General features: G+C 45.1%; 1 protein-coding gene across 1 annotated transcript in view; it reads left to right on the forward strand.

Annotated features, from left to right (window-relative positions):
* Nucleotides 1-15,421, forward strand: part of LIPG (lipase G, endothelial type) — a 33,523-nt gene extending 18,102 nt beyond the window's left edge. The window contains exons 6-10 of the mRNA XM_061400143.1: nucleotides 4,716-4,958; nucleotides 5,865-5,985; nucleotides 6,915-7,133; nucleotides 10,752-10,856; nucleotides 13,045-15,421. Of these exons, the coding sequence (XP_061256127.1) occupies nucleotides 4,716-4,958; nucleotides 5,865-5,985; nucleotides 6,915-7,133; nucleotides 10,752-10,856; nucleotides 13,045-13,066 (710 nt within the window). The 3' untranslated portion in view covers nucleotides 13,067-15,421. The remainder of the gene's footprint in view (nucleotides 1-4,715; nucleotides 4,959-5,864; nucleotides 5,986-6,914; nucleotides 7,134-10,751; nucleotides 10,857-13,044) is intronic.
* Nucleotides 15,422-15,946: the final 525 nt, after the last annotated feature.

Genomic DNA, 15,946 nt, shown 5'->3' on the forward strand with positions numbered 1-15,946 from the left:
CTTGGTAAATTCAAAAAAATAGAAATCATTCCAAGCATCTTTTCTGACCATAATGCAGTAAGATTAGATCTCAATTACAGGAGAAAAACGATTAAAAATTCCAATATATGGAGGCTGAACAACACGCTGCTGAATAACCAACAAATCACAGAAGAAATCAAAAAAGAAATCAAAATTTGCATAGAAACAAATGAAAATGAAAACACAACAACCCAAAACCTGTGGGACACGGTAAAAGCAGTCCTAAGGGGAAAGTTCATAGCAATACAGGCACACCTCAAGAAACAAGAAAAAAGTCAAATAAATAACCTAACTCTACACCTAAAGCAACTAGAAAAGGAAGAAATGAAGAACCCCAGGGTTAGTAGAAGGAAAGAAATCTTAAAAATTAGGGCAGAAATAAATGCAAAAGAAACAAAAGAGACCATAACAAAAATCAACAAAACCAAAAGCTGGTTCTTTGAAAGGATAAATAAAATTGACAAACCATTAGCCAGACTCATCAAGAAACAAAGGGAGAAAAATCAAATCAATAAAATTAGAAATGAAAATGGAGAGATCACAACAGACAACACAGAAATACAAAGGATCATAAGAAACTACTATCACCAATTATATGCCAATAAAATGGACAACGTGGAAGAAATGGACAAATTCTTAGAAAAGTACAACTTTCCAAAACTGGAACAGGTAGAAATAGAAAATCTTAACAGACCCATCACAAGCACGGAAATTGAAACTGTAATCAAAAATCTTCCAGCAAAAAAAAGCCCAGGTCCAGATGGCTTCACAGCTGAATTCTACCAAAAATTTAGAGAAGAGCTAACACCTATCCTGCTCAAACTCTTCCAGAAAATTGCAGAGGGAGGTAAACTTCCAAACTCATTCTATGAGGCCACCATCACCCTAATACCAAAACCTGACAAAGATCCCACAAAAAAAGAAAACTACAGGCCAATATCACTGATGAACATAGATGCAAAAATCCTTAACAAAATTCTAGCAGTCAGAATCCAGCAACACATTAAAAAGATCATACACCATGACCAAGTGGGCTTTATCCCAGGGATGCAAGGATTCTTCAATATCCGCAAATCAATCAATATAATACACCACATTAACAAATTGAAAAATAAAAACCATATGATTATCTCAATAGATGCAGAGAAAGCCTTTGACAAAATTCAACACTCATTTATGATAAAAACTCTCCAGAAAGCAGGAATAGAAGGAACATACCTCAACATAGTAAAAGCTATATATGACAAACCCACAGCAAACATTATCCTCAATGGTGAAAAATTGAAAGCATTTCCTCTAAAGTCAGGAACAAGACAAGGGTGCCCACTCTCACCATTACTATTCAACATAGTTTTGGAAGTTTTGGCCACAGCAATCAGAGCAGAAAAAGAAATAAAAGGAATCCAAATTGGAAAAGAAGAAGTAAAACTCTCACTATTTGCAGATGACATGATCCTCTACATAGAAAACCCTAAAGACTCCACCAGAAAATTACTAGAACTAATCAATGACTATAGTAAAGTTGAAGGATATAAAATCAACACACAGAAATCCCTTGCATTCCTATACATTAATAATGAGAAAACAGAAAGAGAAATTAAGGAAACAATTCCATTTACCATTGCAACGGAAAGAATAAAATACTTAGGAATATATCTACCTAAAGAAACTAAAGACCTATATATAGAAAACTATAAAACACTGGTGAAAGAAATCAAAGAGGACACTAATAGATGGAGAAATATACCATGTTCATGGATTGGAAGAATCAATATAGTGAAAATGACTATACTACCCAAAGCAATTTATAGATTCAATGCAATCCCTATCAAGCTACCAATGGTATTCTTCACAGAGCTAGAACAAATAATTTCACAATTTGTATGGAAATACAAAAAACCTCAAATAGCCAAAGCGATCTTGAGAAAGAAGAATGGAACTGGAGGAATCAACCTACCTGACTTCAGGCTCTACTACAAAGCCACAGTTATCAAGACAGTATGGTACTGGCACAAAGACAGAAATATTGATCAATGGAACAAAATAGAAAGCCCAGAGATAAATCCACGCACATATGGACACCTTATCTTTGACAAAGGAGGCAAGAATATACAATGGATTAAAGACAATCTCTTTAACAAGTGGTGCTGGGAAAACTGGTCAACCACTTGTAAAAGAATGAAACTAGACCACTTTCTAACACCATACACAAAAATAAACTCAAAATGGGTTAAAGATCTAAACATAAGACCAGAAACTATAAAACTACTAGAGGAGAACATAGGCAAAACACTCTCTGACATACATCACAGCAGGATCCTCTATGACCCACCTCCCAGAATATCGGAAATAAAAGCAAAAATAAACAAATGGGACCTAATTAACCTTAAAAGCTTCTGCACATCAAAGGAAACTATCAGCAAGGTGAAAAGGCAGCCTTCAGAATGGGAGAAAATAATAGCAAATGAAGCAACTGACAAACAACTAATCTCAAAAATATACAAGCAACTCCTACAGCTCAACTCCAGAAAAATAAATGACCCGATCAAAAAATGGGCCAAAGAACTAAATAGACATTTCTCCAAAGAAGACATACAGAGGGCTAACAAACACATGAAAAGATGCTCAACATCACTTATTATCAGAGAAATGCAAATCAAGACCACTATGAGGTACCATTTCACACCAGTCAGAATGGCTGCGATCCAAAAGTCTACAAATAATAAATGTTGGAGAGGGTGTGGAGAAAAGGGAACCCTCTTACACTGTTGGTGGGGATGCAAACTAGTACAGCCACTATGGAGAACAGTGTGGAGATTCCTTAAAAAACTGGAAATAGAACTGCCTTATGATCCAGCAATCCCACTGCTGGGCATACACACTGAGGAAACCAGAAGGGAAAGAGACACGTATACCCCAATGTTCATCGCAGCACTGTTTATAATAGCCAGGACATGGAAGCAACCTAGATGTCCATCAGCAGATGAATGGATAAGAAAGCTGTGGTACATATACACAATGGAGTATTACTCAGCCATTAAAAAGAATTCATTTGAATCAGTTCTAATGAGGTGGATGAAACTGGAGCCTATTACACAGAGTGAAGTAAGCCAGAAGGAAAACCACCAAGACAGTATACTAATGCATATATATGGAATTTAGAAAGATGATAACAATAACCCTGTGTACGAGACAGCAAAAGAGACACTGATGTATGGAACAGTCTTATGGACTCTGTGGGAGAGGGAGAGGGTGGGAAGATTTGGGAGAATGGCATTGAAACATGTAAAATATCATGTATGAAACGAGATGCCAGTCCAGGTTCAATGCACGATACTGGATGCTTGGGGCTAGTGCACTGGGACGACCCAGAGGGATGGTATAGGGAGGGAGGAGGGAGGAGAGTTCAGGATGGGGAGCACATGTATACCTGTGATGGATTCATTTTGATATTTGGCAAAACTAATACAATTATGTAAAGTTTAAAAATAAAATAAAATTAAAAAAATAATAATAATAAAAAAAAAATAAAGAAGTAAAATCAAGACACTTCCTCACTCACTAACAAGTCTGTCTTCCTGAATGCCTAAGCCTATTCCCAGCAGTCTTGGGCAAAACTGAATTTGCTGCTGAAACTGATGGGCTGGGTTTCTCATTTGCTCACTGCCTTGCATCCTCAGTCTTTTAGGATTTCTAAGTCTTGACCCCAGTTGGCTCTCTCTACTCTGATGCTCTGCTCTTTGTATGCCCTACTCTGTCACTCAGTCTTAGGTTGCCCTCTCCCAAGGTGTTATGTAACATCCAAGGGGTCCTGCGGGGCTTGGGAGTTTATGCAAGGGGAGTGCAGCCCTGCCTCAAGTGATCAGATGATGGCATTTTTTAAGTCTGGTGATGTTAATGAGGAAGGAAAGGGGAAGCGTTGCCGAATGTTTCTGAAGGTCCCAGGATTTACTAGAACTATTGGCTTTAGACTCTGGTTGCAAGAAATAATAATTACTCTGGGTCAGAAAAATTCAAATTATGCTCCTAACTTTGCAACCAATTGTCTCTGTGACCCTGAGCAAATGACTTCAGCTTTAAGGGCCTGTGGTCATCATCTCTAATTGAAAGAACTAGAATGAGGTTGGCAAACATTTTATTAGAGAGTCAGTTAGTAAGTACCTTCAGCTTTGCAAGCCATCAGTCTCTTTGTTTCAAAACTCTACTCTGCTGCCATAGCGTGGAAGTAGCCAGAGACAACAGGCAAATGAATGAGTGTGGCTGTGTTCCAATAAGACTTTACTAAAAATGGACCAGCCTGCAAGGTATAGTTTGCTGATCCCTGGACTAGATGATGTTTAGCATCAGATCCATTTCCAGTATTTTGTGACCACACAACTCCGTCAGGACTTAGTGACTCCTTCCGCACAACTGATCTCTATCACCCTGTTTAGTGCTTGTCCTGCGTACTCCCTTGCTCTTTATTGCTTTGTGTGTATTGGTGCGGTCTTCTTACCTGGAGGGCAAGCAGTTCAGTGGCAGGACTAGCCTTCAGTTCTAAACAGAGCACAGCACGTGTTAAGAATGACACAAACAAGCATATGAATCGTGACATGAAAAATAGTGATAACTGATGCGTGAGCCCTTACTGATGGAGCAGGCAAATCACCGAGGAGCAGCTCTGTCCTGACGGTCTCCGTCTCCTTCTCTCCCAGCCATTGCAGAGGTGCTGAAATGTGAGCATGAGCGGGCAGTACATCTTTTTGTCGACTCCCTGGTGAATCAGGACAAGCCGAGCTTTGCGTTCCAGTGCACAGACTCCAACCGCTTCAAAAAGGGAATCTGTCTCAGTTGCAGGAAGAACCGTTGTAATAGCATCGGCTACAATGCCAAGAAAACAAGGAACAAGAGGAACAGCAAAATGTACCTAAAAACCCGGGCGGGCATGCCTTTCAGAGGTAACCTTCATCCCTGCCCACCTTGCCCTGAAAAAGGACCTTTTCCTACTTCCAAATACCATGCTGTATAACAGGCACATCCCTGCAGTTTGATCACATCATTGCAAACCAGATTATATGGTGCATGCCCTAGGAAAGTTAAATATTTGAAAGTAAATGATGGGGGCTTCTTTGGTGTTGTGAATTATCACTCTATGATCGCAATATCAATAACTTAAAAATTCTATCTTGCATTTAGCTTTTCATATTTGTTTTCTCATTTGATTATCAAAATGATCAGAGATAGGCCCAACAGGGAATTGAAATGGTATCTTACATTTTTATAACATGTTATAAAACCAAAAGTTTTGTGGGTATTATATTACATATAAGGAAATTGAAGTTCAAGAGGTTAATACCTTGTTCCTTTATTCAAGGTCACATAGCTCAAAGGTATCGAGGTCAGAGTCCCCTAAAGTTCTCCCAGACTCCAAGTTCAGGTCTCCTTCTTCCTTTTATTAAAATTTTTAATTGGAGAGATAATTGTTTTACCATATGTGTCAGTGAATCAGCTATAAGTATATGTATATATATGTGTATATATATATATATATGTATATATATATATACTTATGTACTTGAGTATCCTATTCAAGGCAGGATATACTTATATATCTCCCTCTTGAGCCTCCCTCCCGCCCCCTCCATCCCACCCCTCCAGGTCATCACAGAAGGCTCCTTCTTCTATACTGCAGTGACCTCTTAGGCCACTGGAGAGAATGAAGTCAGAGGGAGGTTAGAGGTTGGGCTGGACCAAAAGGATGTCAGTCCCTAAAAACTCACTGTGGTGGGTGACTCACTTTGGGTCAGGGTGTCCTAAGATGACAAGTGAGGCTCACAAATGTCTTTGTTCTGCCATCTCTGCAGTTTACCATTATCAGATGAAAATCCATGTCTTCAGCTACAAAAACATGGGAGAAATGGAGCCCACCTTTTATGTCACCCTTTATGGCACCAACGCAGACTCCCAGGTTCTGTCTTTGGAAATGTAAGTCATGGGTTTTCTTTGCTGGGTGCAAGACAAAGAATAAGCCGGAGAGAGTGCGCAGGGGCATGTGAGCACTTGCAGGGGAGCGAGTCTGCGTGCTGGGGAGGTGCTGGGTGGTTTGTCCCTCCTGTTTCACACTCTCCCAGGAGCCCTGAGCTCACAACATTTCTGGGAGGGAAGCTCCTGGGATGAATCAGCAGCGTGAGAATCTGCTGGATCAGCTGGGCAGAAAGTGCTGTTTCATTCAGACAACACCTGATTCCCGAGGCTTTAGGAAATTTGGAACCTGAAACATGTCATCCGTGGCCCGTTTCCCATTATCTGTGGGAGGGGCACATGGAAATCAGTGTGGACCGGTTGAGCACTTGTAAGGTGCAAAGTGCCCTGCTGAGTAATGCTGGGATTGCCAAGGAATGCAATCAGGGTACTTGCTCTCAAGGCCGGGGGCTGAGCGGGGGGTCCAGACTTGTGTGCACACACTCATGCACACAGATGGGGAGAGGCAGGCTCCCCTAGGTGCTGAGCGAGAGGGACAGACAGGAGGGGCTGGGAGTTCCAGAGGCGGGGAGATGGATGCCCATGGGCTGAGGGGGTGAGATGTCACTGAATGGGGATGTGACTTCTTTTCTGTTCTTTCCTGATCCTGTCCCCTCACAAGGAAGTCGCCTACATGGTGAGATGCTCAGGTTCCCAAGCACTGCATAGGAAGCTGGGGTGCTGTGCGTGGTGTTAGCTCTCTGCTCACGTGCGGCACAGCTGAGCTTCCATTGCTGGTCCTGCTGCCGGGACGTGGAGGGTGTGGCAAGAGGGGCCTCTTGCGCATTTCTCTCCCATCCGTGAGGGGCAAGGGCTGTCACTGTGTCACCTCGCACGGTGCCGCAGTCTCCAGGCAGTAGGGGATGGAGACCAGCTTTCCTCTCCCTTCACAGGGTGGAGCAGATCGGGCTGAATGCCACCAACACCTTCCTGGTCTACACCGAGGAGGACTTGGGAGACCTCCTAAAGATCAAACTCACGTGGGAGGGCAAGTCTCAGTCCTGGTACAACCTGTGGAAGGAGCTTCGCAGCTACCTGACTCAGTCCCGCGGCTCCAAGCAGGAGCTGCATATCAGACGCATCCGGGTCAAGTCTGGGGAAACCCAGCGGAGGTAAGTTCCTCATGACCCTCTTCCTGTCCCGTGTCCGTGGTCAGCAGAGGGCGTGTGCCTCTGCAAATCCTTTCCTTGGCTCAGTGAGTGTGCGAAGGGTGTGCTAAGCCGCTTCAGTCGTGTCTGACTCTTTGTGACCCTATGGGCTGTAGCCTACCAGGTTCCTCTGTCCATGGCATTCTCTGGGCAAGAATACTGGAGGGGGTTGTCATCTCCTCCTGCAAGCATGCACCTTCCATCTTTTCCTATCCAAAGCACGTGGGCAAAACCACAAATGCTTTGCAAGGAAGACTGAATCCCAGATCAATTTGTGCAGCTTGTGCCCTGGTCACAGGCCCTGGGCTGAGAGGGGTGGGCAAGTGGAGGCTGGAACCCAGCCCTTGTTCCATTTGCCAATTCCTGTGCTTGCCTGGAGGAAGGGGGCTTCTCCTGGACAGGGCGCTTTAGGAGAGCTGCCTTGTTTTGTTTTAATATTGGTTAATATGCCCTAGTACGAGTTCAATTACTTTTTTCTGGCTGCACGAGGTAGCATGTGGGATCTTAGTTCCCCAACCAGGGGTCAAACCCGTGCCCCTTGCAGTGGAAGCACAGATTCTTAATCACTGGACTAGGAGTGCTGTTTGTTAATCTGTTTGCTCCGGGGTCTATACAAACAGAAGTTGCATGAGATCTGTGGGGGTCCTAGCTTCCCTGACATCCTATCTTCAGAGCATTCTACCCCTCCTTGGGAAGCTCTGACTCCAGGACGTGGGTGGGGCCCTAACATCAAGGAACAGAGATTCCTCTGTGCTATGGCAACTGGCAGTTTCCACATGTCTGTTAACCAAGCCTAACATGAGAAATCAATGCCTAAATCAGCCTCTGAAATGTGCCTTGACTCTCTGAGCAGCTTCTGGCTAAGTGGGAGCCAGGAAACCTGGAGGACATTTGTCAAGAGAAGAGAGTTTCCTTGGCCAGATCCTTCAGCCAGCCCCTGGGAGGTCACTGCCAGCCTTGGGTCGACGGGAAGCAGGCTCCACTCTCTGTACCTCTCCATTACAGTTCTTCAAGTGTCTCGTTTTCATCTGTCACCTACATTGCCTCTTGGCCATGCAGGGGTGGAGGCTTGGGTCACTCACCTGAGTGATTCTGGTCTAGAGACCTGGGCACTGGGGTGTGATAGGGGTGGGTGCCCACTGAGGGGAACTATTAGCACAAAGGCTGTGGTCTAGATAATCGTGTGTCTTTCTCTGTCTCTTGATGCTTGAAAGTGCAGCCTGTGCCGACGTGTGGCAGCTGAAAGGTGATCATTTTTTATTTTTGGTACTTTCTTTTTTGGCCACATTGCACAGCGTGCGGGATGTTATTCCCCAACCAAGGATCGAACCTGTGCCCCATGTAGTAGAAACATGGAGTCTTAACCCCTGGACCATCAGGGAAGTCCTGAAAGATGGAAGCAAATCTAATAAACCACCGAGCCTTAACAAATGTGAACCATTTTCCATATTGGTTTCAGATATGAGATTTTAAAAAGTAAAACATTACAGGTGAATCAGAAGCCCCTCTGCTGCCTGACTCCTGCCCTTTCAAACCAACTGTACTAATCTTCCAACATTAACACGTGTTAGCGTTTCCCTCTTCATGATGTTTATACTTTCACTACTTCTATCCATGCGCAACCTGTAGAATTGTTTTGGTTGCCTCTGAAGTTTACATGAGTGGATATTCCTTTCAAAGTTGCTTTTCTCCATTCAACATAGTTTATGAAATTTATACAACACATATCGATCCCATCTATTCATGTTTAGGCTTCCCAGGAGGCTCGGTGGTAAAGAATCTGCCTGCCGAGGCAGGAGCTGCAGGAGACACGGGTTTGATCCCTGGGTTGGGAAGATCCCCTGGAGAAGGAAAGGGTAACCCATTCCGGTATTCTTGCCTAACAAATCTCATGGACAGAGGAGCCTGGCAGGCTACAGTCCATGGGGTCGCCAAGAGTCAAACATGACTGAGGGACTGAGCGTCATTCATGTTTAACTCCTGTATGCAAGCCATCACTGAACAAACAGTGGTTTCACCATTGTTCCGCTGAATATTTACTTGTTGTTACTTTCTTGCAGTCATAAGTAGTGCTGAGAAGACCATCCTGGGATATTTTCTTTGTGCACATGTGTCAGGGCTTCCTGTGCTTAGTTAGTCATGTCTGACTCTGCGACCCCAGGGACTGTAGCCCTCCAGGCTCCTCTGTCCATGGGGATTCTTCAGGCAAGAATACCGGAATGGGTTACCCTTTCCTTCTCCAGGGGATCTTCCCAACCCAGGGATCAAACCCATGTCTCCTGCAGCTCCTGCCTTGGCGTGGGTAGCCTTTCTCTTCTCCAGGGGATCATCCCAACCCAGGGATCAAACCCAGGTCTCCCGCATTGCAGGGAGATTCTTAACTGTCTAAGCCACCAGGGAAGCCCAAGAATACTGGAGAGGGTAGCCTATCCTTCCTCCAGGGGATCTTCCTGGCTCAGGAATCAAACCTGGGTCTCCTGCATTGTAGGCGGATTCTTTACAAGCTGAGCTACCTGGGAAGCCCATGGGCTTCTTGGGGGCATGTTAAATCACTGGGTTATAGTATATGTATTTACCAACTGGACTGGATATTAATCCCTTTCCAAAGTCCTTGGACTAATTTTTCATCTCAGTCAATGAGTAAAAGTTCTCTTTTTCCCCCTCCTTTGGTGGATATTCTTGCCATTCCTTTGGGTGTGACTTGGTTACTTACTGCTGTTTTCATTTGTATTTTCTGATTGAGTGTAATGGGTATTTATGGGCTGTTTGGGTTTCCTGGTAAAAGTTTGGAAGAGTGTTCAGAATGTGACTTTTGTCCTACTGGTAAGCATCATGGTCAGATTTACAGGCCATGGGGTCACACTGACCACACATCACCAAGGCTGGTGGGCTGGAAGTTGGGCTGTACGTTATAGCTGAAATAGTTTTAAGACTACTGATTCTTCCTGTGATCTTTGTTGTCTACTTCCTGAATCTTTTCTATTGACTCACAGCTGAATTCCAGTTATGCTTGTCAGTGGGTATTTCTGGACACCATGCTGGAGGGACCTTGAGTTCCTTCACTCAAGGAGTTTATAGTCCCCTACAGATACAGGAATCCACAGCTATTCAAGGCATGATATAATGCATTAAATGAGATAACACCTTTGCTATTAACTCTGTGCCATAGGAAGTAATGACTAACAAAAATGACATTTATACAAGGATATGCCAATTCATTAAACTGGGAAGTCAACAGAGGGTTAGCTTAGTAAGATCTCAAGCAGTCAGGGAGGCTTCAGAGAGGCTATGCCTTGGAAGTCAGGTGGCCATTTGGACAGACAGAGGGAAGAAGGTGGAAGGGGTGTGATTAAAGGCTGCATGAGCCGAATCATGGGAGACATCAAAGTGAGACCCTTTTGGTGTGCTTATAGTAGTGGTGGGGAGTTCTGAAGGGTCTTGAGTCAGGATGCGTGAGATGAAAACTTCTCTTTTCTTCTTACTCCATCTGCCTTGGATCCAGAAAGCACCGTATGGCTGACGCACAGCTGTGTCCCTACCCCTGGAGTTTTGGCTACATCAGTGGTTTCTTTTTCCTTCTAGATTGACTTTTTGTGCAGAAGATCTTGAGAACACCCTTATATCGCCTGGCCAAGAGCTCTGGTTTCACAAGTGTCTGGATGGCTGGAGAATGAAAAATCAAACCAGGTAAGCAGGATGTGCTCAGCAGTTCATGCCGTGCCTGTTGACGGGGCCCCCAGGCTGGATGTACATCTGGGCAGTTGGGACATAGAAGCCAACAAAAGCAGATGATGTCCCTTCCTTTATGAGGCCGACCTTCTGCTGGAAGGACATATATGAATCAGTGTGACAGGATGTTGGATGCTGTGAATGTCCCTTTGCCTCTTGTTCTGCTTCACCCTGTGGGTGTCACAGCCGTGGTCCTGCTGGAATGAGGTCTTTCAGTGACTAAGTCCCCAAGCTTGGTACCCATGATTCCATCTTAGATTGAATTTCTGTGTAGTGACCGGGGCTGTGGGAAGTTCCAGGGCTCCTGGTTGCCTTCTAGGCACCAGGGTGGAGTGGGGAGTTAGGCGGAGTAAGGGAGAAGCACAAGGCTTGCTCCCCTTTTAAGATTTTCTGGGACCCAGGTTGGTGTGAGTGGATTTAAGTAGGCAACTCTCCCCCTTTCTCTTTTCTGGCCGTGAGGCATATGGGATCTTAGTTTCCCAACCAGGGATCAAGCCTGTGACCCCTGCATTGGAAGCATGGAGTTCTAACCACTGGACCACGAGGGAAGTCCAACTTTCTCCCTTTCTGAGAAGCAGGAATGTTCAATGTGCACATCGCTGAATCAGACAAAGGGGTCATCTTGCTTCGGTGTCCCTCTTGCCCCGTGCTGGAGTCTCATCATTTCAGAATTGAGGAAGGCTGATCCTGTGGTATGAAGCAGTGGGTCCATCAGAAGGGGCCTCAGTCACACACCCTCTGAGCCTAAATGCCTGCTGAGCAGGAGGGAGACCCACCCCCCAGGTCCCAACCCCTGGTCCAGTCAGAGGTACCAAATAACAAGGCTACCCAGCATGTAGATGCGCCCACCCTGTGTTTGTGCTTCCATACAGCATCTCATTTACTTTGATCAAGTCCACGATGCTGGTGCTGTTAACCTTGTGGACAGCTGGGGGACCTGAGACTCAGGGAGGTTAGGTCACTCTTTTCAGGTCCCTCAGTTGGTGACAACAGAGTGAGGATTTGAAGCAGTTGGTTTACTCGAAAGCCTGTGTTCTTTCTTGAGCGTGGAGGTTCCACTTGCTCAGATGAGTCACCTCGCCTCGATCTGGGTATCAATTATCAAGCAGCTGCACCCATGCTGGGTTCCCTCTGTGATTAGCTGTCTGCCAGCCCTGAGGGTTGAGCTACAGCCTGGCTGTTCTGTCTTCTGTTCAGAAGCATCAACGTGACCATACACTTGGAGATCACAGGACTTGTGGCATCCTGAAAACTGCTCATTTAATTAAGAGACTCAGTTTAGAGTAGGCTTACAAGATTTTCTGCTATGATAATAATTTTAATTCTTCATGTCTGTATTTAAATTTATACCTTTCCAAGTGCTTCCACACATTTTGATTTCACTGATTCTTGGAACAGCCATGTAAATTGCACACCCGGGAAGGACTGCTATTCTGACATACTTTTTTTCCCACTCCAGAACTTCCTAACAGTTGAGAATGCCATAATTCTCTTAAAATATCTCTTTGAGAAAACAAGTTGTCCTTTCCTTTGCCCTCAAAGGAATAGAAAACAACAGGATCCCCAGTAATAAATTAGCGCCAGGAAGTGGTGACATCTCTGAACTTGTGTTACACCTTCAGTAGTCTCTCTCCAGCTACGAAAGCTGTTCATCTGTTCACAGAAAAGGAGACTGAGGCTCCGAGAGGCTCCATCGTGCGTTAGTGTAGCTGAGATTTAGAACCAAGATCTCTTGACTCTGTCCACTTCCTGTCATATTGCAGGCTCTCCTGTGTTTTTAGAGCAAAGTAAAGAGGACTTGATGGTTTTCCCTGCGGTTGCGTGTGTGTGTGTGTGTGTGTGTGTGCACGCGCATGCATATACGTGCATGCTGAAGGTGATTATTCTGCTAAATATGCAGGTGTCAGCACTGAGGTGTAGGGAGTCAGGAACCCAGAGTGGGCCCTGATGTGGTGTTTCTCAAGTTGATTCTGTGGCTTTTTGGGGGAGGGGGAGGAAAGAGCACTCAGAACTCTCTCCATTTGTTCTGAAAGGGAAGAAGGTAAAACAGGCAGAGAGGAGTGGAATAAAGCTTGGTCTTGTGGTAAGCAGAGGTGCATAGCTGCGAAGCCAACTAACAACTCCGCCCCCACATGGTTCCTTTCAGTCCAACCGTGGAGCATCTCTGAGGGTGCCTGCAGGGCCCCCCACCCACCCGACTTCCAAGCCCGTGGAGGGACGTTACAGTGGAGGAGCCACCTGATGGGAGGACCTGGCTTGACCCTGTCCCTGGAGCACTGGGAGGAGCCCGCTCTCAGGGCGGCTCTGTGCCTCCCACGAAGGCTGGGACTTCTCGCCGGAGGGGAGCGCGCACCGCCCTGCCTGCTGGCCTTGCTGCTGCTCTAGCACTGCTCTCCCTCCAGGTCCGCGAGCAAAGGGCTGCCGCCCGACCTCTGCGCCCACGAGGCTGGTTTCTCAGTGACTGCATGAGCCTGTGCTTCACCTGACAAGGGTCACGGGCTCTGAGCGCCTCTGTGTGGAAGGCTGTCCGCTGCCTGGCCTCACCTGACTTGAGTGAGAAGTCTTTCTGCTGGGAGCTGGCTGATGTCAGGACCTGGGACCTTGTTCACCCAGGGAGGGGAGAGTAGGTCTGGGAGGTGCAGAAACTCTCACTCTTGTGGTTCAGTGGGTAACTGGTAATATGTCCCAGTTATATTTTATTCCGTCCTGCTCCTCAACTTCCTCTCTAAAGCACGTATCATTGGCTTTCTTATTTTTTCCATTGCTCATTTTTGATTGGACAAATACTTGCTAAGCACTGACAGTTAGCAAGTGGCAGTAGGCACCTTAGTAAATTTCTGCAGACCCTCTCCTCATTTGAAGCCTGACGCGTTTGGGATGTCTAGACTTGCTTCCAGTTTAGATGATCCAGGACTATGCACGAGGGGCACTGAGGGGCTATAGGATGTAAGAGTTGGATGTAAGACCCTGAGGCTTCAAGTGGTTTCTACCTATTTCTTCGTAGTTGACATGCATCCTCCTTCAGAGTGACATCTTTGATCACCAGCAGTGTCATACGTTCTGGGGACAGAATGGTGACCAATTGCTGGATATGATTGGCAAAATCTCTTCTGTGTAGGAAGATGGGAGGGGATTACACATGTCTGTTCATATGGAAACCAGCACACAGCAGATGCCAAGATGTAATTAATGCCATCCTTGTTCCTTCTTGAATTATCTTGTTCAAATACCAGTGCCCTTTCTGTGCTGAACTTCTTCGAAAAGCCCCTACTTCTAGATCTTGGTTTGAATGAATATACATGATATCTGAGGAATCCTTTTGTAATTTTCAAAAGATTTGAACATGCATCACTTATTTAGAGACTCATAACAGAAGGTGAGCAGGGTAGCCACTATTATCTCTATGTTACAAAACCAAGGCTTAGTGAGGTTCAGCCACGGGCCTAGAATTATATATCAGGTTGGTAGTGCAGCCAGGTGAGGACCCAGACTTCCTGGAGCCAAAGCCCATGGTATGCACATCTCTACAACTTCACCAGTTCTCCCACATGCCCTAGACGTGACAAACAAGGAAGGTTTTTCAGAGCCATCCATGAAACCTAAACCCTTTTATTAATATAGAACTGGGAGGACAACTGTGCTAAGGGGTTAGGATTCTTATGGATGAATATTATTTGGAAGGAGTTGTGATGGCAGGTGGGGTTGGGGGAAGAGCTATTTTCTCCGTACTTAGGTTTTTAAGCGTTAGTGTTAGCTGTTCAGTCATGTCCAACTCTTTGTGACCCCACGGACTGTAGCCTGCCAGGCTCCTCTGTCCACGGGATTCTCCAGGCAAGAATACTGGAGTGAGTTGCCATGCCCTTCTCCAGGGGATCTTCCCAACCCAGGGACTGAACCTGGATCTTCTGCATTGCAGGTGGACTCATTGCTGTCTTAGCCACCAGGGTCAGGAAGATCCCTGGAGAAGGGAATAGCTACCCATTCCAGTATTCTTGCCTGGAGAATTCCATGGACAGAAGAGTCTGTAGGGCTACAGTCCATGGAATCACAAAGAGCTGGACATGACTGAGGGATGAACACTAGGTTTTTAAAGGACATTGTTTTCATCTGTCTTGTGCCAAAGTTGTATCAATGTTCAATGCCGAACTTCTGAAGACATAACCAGTCAAAGACCTCAGTTCAAAGTATTTTCTCAATCCAGTCGTGTGCTTTTCCTGTTGCTTCTGTGACTGATTTCTAGACAAAGTAAAGTTAGTGTTATGACTGTGCATCCTGATCACTTTCTGCTCCTGCATTTGTAATGGAAGCCTTGGGAATGGAATCCTCAGTGGGTCTTGTATTTATACATTTGGCTACAAGCCTTATTTGTATATAATGATGCTTTTTTAAATGCTTAGAATGCTATTTATTTCTCAAGTGTATATAATGTATAAAAACAAATGTATGGTTAGTTTTTACTTTATGATTAACCATTTTCAAGATTAAAAATTTTACTAGTAAAATAATAAAAATCTACAAAATTCTTCGTGGTCTAGCATCTCGGGTCTTAAAATCTGAAAGAATTATGGCTGCTTAAGCCTAGGGTTTAACAAAAAAGTTACTTTAATGTAAGATATGTTCTCTGTTTGAATCTAATTGTTGGTAAGAAGTGGACAGCAGCTCCTTTCACTAAGGAACAAGCAGAGAAGTTACTTGAATCACAGTAGGAAGTCCAGGTGGTTCAGTGGTAAAGAGTCCACCTGGCAATGCAGGAGACACAAGAGAGGTAGGTTTGTTCCCTGGGTTGGGAAGGTCCCCTGGAGGAAGAAATGGCAACCCACTCCAGTATTCTTGCCTGGAAAATTCCATGGACAGAGGAGCCTGGAGGGCTGCAGTCCGTGGGGTCACGAAGAGTCAGAAATGACTGAGCATGCACGCACAGACGCACAGACAGAAAGTCCTGCAGGTGCATGTTGGGAAGAATGGGGCAGAGCTTGGGGAGTGTTGGTGAGGACGCAGGTTTGATCTCAGGAGATCTAGCTAACAGTGACTTAAACCAGATAGAAGAT

This window comes from Bos javanicus, chromosome 24, assembly GCF_032452875.1.
Source record: "Bos javanicus breed banteng chromosome 24, ARS-OSU_banteng_1.0, whole genome shotgun sequence".
In the NCBI taxonomy this organism is placed as follows: Eukaryota; Metazoa; Chordata; class Mammalia; order Artiodactyla; family Bovidae; genus Bos; species Bos javanicus.